Below are 6,089 nucleotides of genomic sequence, written 5' to 3' on the forward strand. Positions count from 1 at the left end.
CGCTAAAACCAACCGAATTTTAAGGGGAAATCAAAAAAGCAAAAAGAAAGTAAGATTGACATGAATCAACGATACACTTGCTACGAGGGTCCATGTAGGTTGTCTGCAAGGTAAGGACTGGGGTCTAGTATACACTTTGAAAGAATATATAAAGAGCACAGCTCTGTGTTTCATATAATGAATTTGGAGGAACCCAACAAAAAAAAAAAACAGTATTCTGTATGCCCTGTGACTTGCAACCTAGCCCTATGGCGAGTAAACTGGGTACCTGAAGTGTGTAAGTTTTTTGAGGAGAAATAATTCTGAAACAGAGCCGAAGATCCATGTCTTCTGCGTCTAGTTTTATCAAAGAAGTGCGAAGATCGATAGTATTACAGCCTAAGCTACCCTCAGTGAGCGAACCTGATCGGTTATGTCTTGCACGAAATCGACCAAACACACCAGTATTATGGTCAGATGAACCACTATAGTGATGCTGAGATCCCTGAGAATACGAATAGCAAAAAAAATTCAACCGTTGTAAACAAACAGAAACTATGAATATAATATAAAGAGAGATGAGGAAGTGCCAGGTAATTCATTCTGCAATCTATACTTATATAAATGTAAATAATAGCATGAGGAAGTGCCAGGTGAAATATACATGTAACAACCTCATTAAAGGCTTAATACTCATAGCTCGTGTCAAATTAGAAAATGTTCTGCAGTTAATGATGATCTGATAGGCTTATATCAATATCCACTATATTTTTAGAGACTTTCTATCACACGATATTATAGAGTTAAATCTTAAAGCTGATACAGAAATCTTATCATTTGCTCGACCTGTTTCTATTATTTATTGTCCCACTATTTCATAACAAATGAATTATTCATTTCAGGGGAAAAGAAGGATTCATGAAACAATCAGTGAGATTTAAGAAATGTAACAATTAGCATGTAGAACGAATGACCAAATTGGAAAGGCCTTATGGACGTCTCTCATGGAAATGAGGCAGGAAAAAGAGTGCGTACGTACCATTGATTTATTACCATTACTTCTATAATAGTACATAGAACCATGACTATCAAGGACAAAAAACTTTCTTTTCCAATCAGTTCTCAAACTTGCTGAACGCTTTAATAAATACCCCTGTTTAATTACCTGCATCGTACAAAAAGGAACTCTGTAAGACAATAACAAATTCAGCTGGGCTGGAAATTTTAGCGTCAAATAATAATTAAAAAACGAGTCTCTAAATGTTGTATAATCACACTGGCGCACAAGATGCTAGGAAATTTTTTGTAAGCGCTATAAGGTAACTGACACAGACAGTAAAAGACAGAAACAAGCAAGAGTTAAGCATCTAAATCCAATATAAGGACTGTTCCATCTTCTTAACAGTCATATCCTACCTTATCCTATCCCCCTCTGGTGAGAAGAAAACACTTATAACTTTCTTAACCAATCGATCACCACAAAAACACTTTCAAAAGAACAAAGCAAACACAAAAGAGCTATGGGAAACAAAATGTAAAACATAAATTGCTCTCGATTCTTGCAAGAATGAAATCAGAAACGCGTACTTCCTTGTCTGCTGTTAAACTTGTTTCGGTATTTTTATAAGGGATGGTTCCACCAACACGGTTTCCGTTAACACCAGAGGGTTCTGCGTTAGCGGCTAGCTGTTGGCTGTCTAGTTCAGACTGTGTCCTGAATTCTTGAATGCGTCTTGCTAGTCGATCTTGTTCAATCTTAGACTGTTCTTTTGATTGTTGAGCAAATGTTAATATCTGTAAGAAGAAGAATCACAAGTCAGCACGAATGGATTTCAACACCTCATTGTATCTAACCTAACAACATACATCCCCCATTTGCAAATTCAAATTGCCTCTGGAAACTATAGAAGCTCACAATTTGTCCTGCCCACCTAAAATATTGAGATATCAAGTTGAGTACAAGTTTGTACCTGATGAATAAATGGTTCCAGTTGACTCAACAAGTCATATCCCTGAATTACAAAGAGATCAAATTAAGGGCCACAATCACAAATGTCAAACTTAGTCGGGTCTTACATGGTAAAGATTCAAAATTGAAAATTAGAGACCTTACAAGTTTAAAATATCTCAGATGGGCATCCATAATTGCACTTATAGATTCTAAAAACTCATACTTCTTTTTAGCTTCAATAGTCATCAGTGAATTTACCTGCATTCTTCAACCAATGCAAAAATTTACTTCAAAGTAGATATGTCGAAAGTAAATAACAATGGCTTCGGTTACTAGAAACAGCATACTAGATTGAAACGGCTCTTCTCAAATGTTGACTTTGAGTTCTCCAGATCCTGTCATTCAAATATGACGGCACAGGTAAGTTAACATGCTGGGGGAAAAAAGCACACCGCATGGTAAATATATTAAGAAACGACAACATCTACTTATTATATATGTGCTTAGGCGCGATTTTTGGCTTCACTTTTTCTTAGTAGCCACGAAGAGAAACAAACAAAAAGATATACATAAGAATCAAATGTTCTACCTCTTCCAACTCTGCAACAATTTCTCCTTTTGTATTCTTCTTTAAAGACACAAACTTCTCACGCGACTACAAGCAGATAAGAAAACTCATCACACCAGTTCAGATGAAGAATATTTTGCAATGTTTAAGTTCTGTGCATTCTTGTGGTGGCAACACCAACCTACAAAACATATTTTAATTAGGCGAAGAAAACGTGCGTACAACTGCAAGCACAAGAAATTAAGAGAGCTATAGACTCTATAACCAAGTACCTGATCGTACGAATGAGCAGCTTTATCAAATCGATGCCGAGACTCCTACAAGGGTAGAAACGGCATATGGTTGGTTAAAATGTGACCGGAATAGTTTTCGATATATATTTGTGGTGCAAGACTAAGAAATTATTGATCAAAGTCAGACTAAGAAGAGAAAACGAATACCTTAGCTTCTTGTAGATCAACATTAATAAAGTTCATCAACCTCTCAAGCAACACATGCTCCACCTAGAAATTTTTTCCCATAAAGTACCACAACTGTTATATAAAGAGTTAAGGCATTTGCACTAAAATCAACTACATATTTGGCATTTTAAACAAACTATTCTACTTTTACATCCCCCCTTTCCACAGAGTTAATTAGTAAGTTAGTAACTCAAACAAATATTTTCAGAAAAAATATCAGGATATGAATCCTTGAATCAACAAAGACCACTACACTAACCAAATCTTCATTTAAAGTACCAAACAAAAATATGCTCTCAATGATGATAGGCATCTGTTAGTCTTTGCTGGCATTTATTATTTGTTCACAAGATACAGTGAGCATACCTGTGAGCAAAGAAACTCCTTATAAGAAGAAAGCTCTCGAAGAGTATTTATGAATTTGGATATAACTGGACCTGGTGTCATTGAAAAGAATAACAATCAAATAGGATAGAAACAAGACACTTAAAGTACCCCTGTTCATGATATAATCTTAGAAATTATAAAATGTAGGTTACAAAAGGAAATGATGAGAACAAACATAAACTTAGACGATGTATTAAGCTAAGAAGAAATATATCATAAGCCAAGTAAGAGCAGCTTCAGTAGACTCTGTCTTAGTAAACAAAATCAATCTACTTAACTTGTTAAAAATCAATAATAAGAAACATGATAGTCTATGAAAGCAAAAAATCCCATTCTTTACTAAATCATTTTAAGGTAACCACATGCTAGAAGTGCCTCCTGTGGATTCTGAAAGCTTCCAGAAATCTTGAACTAACATACCTAGGTGAATCTGTTTGTTTCCCACTACCAATGCTTATTCCATGACTAATCTAATCTAGATGTCCAATAAGGTACACTTAACTAAGAAACACAGTAAGGCTCAACTTCACTACTAAAATTGTGTTACGTATTGAATAGTTGAATCCCACGAGAATATAATCCATAGCAACCAGAGAATATTTGCATCACTCCGTCACTTATCACTAATGAAAGGAATAAAGTGGTAAATCATAGCAGATAGCAAGAAGACAGAGTTGGATGGAGAATCAGTAACCTCCAATTGAAAGACTGATAGGATCATCATGCCCAGCACCAAATGCTTCCAGACAATCAGCAAAGGCACTTTCTCCTTTGGATGCCTCTCCCAAACTTGCCCTACAAAAATAAAAGTAATGCAATACATGTCAGTCACTGATAACACGCCTGGCCACGTAGATACAAATGACAAAAGTGGAGTAGCAACAAAATTAGGCGATGCCAGAATATCTTGCATTGGAAAAGAAAGCCAACAACATATATAATCGAAGATTTACATGAAAATGGAGAAACAGTATTTGCCAATTATGAGAAGAGACAAAATGGTACCAAAAAATCCAACTTCCACTTTCAGAAAATGTTCTTGACATCTTATTAATGTCCACAGGAAGATAAAATACGGTAGAAAGAAAAGGATAGATTTTGACATACATAAACTTCTTAACACCTTTGTGTAGCTTCTGACAACGATCTTTAAGCTCATCAGCTGTCCACTCCAATGAACAAACCTGATTGAATCAATGAGAAACAGAGGCAAGACAACAATTTAGGTGATAAAGTCACACAATTTATACCAAAAAAAAATCCTGAATTTTGAAATTCCCAGGAAAGGTAATAAATAAATAATACACGAAAGCTTTTCCAATCAATGTACCTGTTTCTGAAACATTGGGGAATCCTCGAGATTGATAAAGGTCGCCATTGGTGAAACAAAACAAAAAAAAAAAGAAAGGAAGAAACTTTGAGACCACAGAGTGAGCGAGAAGTTTGGATGTCTGATTCGGTTCGAAGATGGGATCTGGCGAGATCCAGAGGCCTTTTCAGTTGGTGATGATGAATGGGAACGGTGATAGTGATTGCTTTTTAGAAATTAGCTAGAAGAATCCACAACTATTTCATATTTTCAAATATACCCCTCTTCTTCGTATCTTTTTATTTTTAAACCCCTATTTTTATGGGAACTAGGTACTGAAATTGACTTGTGTTGCTGGCAGTATGAGTTACTTGACGAGATGATGGACTTTGGTTACCCTCAGTATACTGAGGCGAGAATCCTTAGTGAATTCATCAAGACTGATGCTTATACAATGGAAGTTACACATGGCTGTCACAAATGCTGTCTCATGGAGGACTGAGGGGTTACAGTTTAAGAAAAACGAAGTAGGTGCCTTACTTTTCAAGCAGGGAACAAGTATTTTACTTTTCTAACGTTTAAGTTTTCAAATGTTGACAGACATATGTTTTGTTTTCCAGGTTTTCTTGGATGTAATTGAGAGTGTAAATATCCTTGTGAACAGTAATGGGCAAATTGTCAGGTCTGATGTCGTTGAAGCGTTAAAGATGCGAACATACTTGTGGTGCGTTCTCTACTATTCCTAGTAAACAAAAAGTATATTAAATGAAAAGCCGCACCTCTTTGACCCTCTGCTTCGTAATCAATGTATTGCTAGTGGAATGCCAGAGTGTAAGTTAGGCCTGAATGATAGAGTATTGTTGGAAGCACATGGGCGAGCAACAAAAGGAAAAGCCATTGATTTGGAGGACATCAAACTTCATCAGTATGTATACTCTTGCAACTCCAAACATTCTTGACAATCACTTTATCCAGACCATATTTTAGTAACTCGATTTGATACTTGAGTTTTTACATGTATCTTTCTTCAAAATGTAGGTGTGTTCGATTAGCCCGTTTTGAAAACGACAGGACGATATCTTTCATACCACCTGATGGATCTTTTGATCTAATGACGTATAGACTCAGTACTCAGGTTTGAAATATGGAATATTGCACAAATGGTTTTGTCCCCATCTAAAAACAACTTAAATCTCATGACATAACTTATTTTGATGGAATATGAAGCTGACCATTAACATTTTGGTGGAATATGAAGCTGACACATCAGCTTATTTGTTTACCAATGAAAACATTTCATTAATACAGCTCATATCTCTCAGCAAATAATAATTATTTTTTTTGGTTCTAAGAGGGGTTATTGATTCTATGATTTTAATGGATTTGGAAATCCAGACAAAAATCATGTGTTATTCAATCATTGATTTTAAAATA

The 6,089-nt window shown here is 35.5% G+C and overlaps 1 protein-coding gene across 2 annotated transcripts in view; it reads right to left on the reverse strand.

Annotated features, from left to right (window-relative positions):
* Window positions 1-4,724, reverse strand: part of LOC104755300 (ADP-ribosylation factor GTPase-activating protein AGD4-like) — an 8,083-nt gene extending 3,359 nt beyond the window's left edge. The window contains exons 1-13 of one of the 2 annotated variants that reach the window (XM_010477654.2): window positions 4,677-4,724; window positions 4,454-4,530; window positions 4,041-4,141; window positions 3,326-3,396; window positions 2,939-3,001; window positions 2,771-2,815; window positions 2,520-2,585; window positions 2,278-2,325; window positions 2,093-2,188; window positions 1,950-1,991; window positions 1,567-1,773; window positions 1,019-1,144; window positions 269-484 (exon numbers count right to left, since the gene is read on the reverse strand). In XM_010477654.2, coding sequence (XP_010475956.1) covers window positions 269-484; window positions 1,019-1,144; window positions 1,567-1,773; window positions 1,950-1,991; window positions 2,093-2,188; window positions 2,278-2,325; window positions 2,520-2,585; window positions 2,771-2,815; window positions 2,939-3,001; window positions 3,326-3,396; window positions 4,041-4,141; window positions 4,454-4,530; window positions 4,677-4,724 — 1,206 coding nt within the window. Of the gene's footprint in view, window positions 1-268; window positions 485-1,018; window positions 1,145-1,566; window positions 1,774-1,949; window positions 1,992-2,092; window positions 2,196-2,277; window positions 2,326-2,519; window positions 2,586-2,770; window positions 2,816-2,938; window positions 3,002-3,325; window positions 3,397-4,040; window positions 4,142-4,453; window positions 4,531-4,676 lie in introns of those variants that run through there. The other variant, XM_019239195.1, reaches the window with a different exon arrangement.

The sequence above is a fragment of the Camelina sativa genome, chromosome 17 (genome assembly GCF_000633955.1).
Source record: "Camelina sativa cultivar DH55 chromosome 17, Cs, whole genome shotgun sequence".
NCBI lineage: Eukaryota > Viridiplantae > Streptophyta > Magnoliopsida > Brassicales > Brassicaceae > Camelina > Camelina sativa.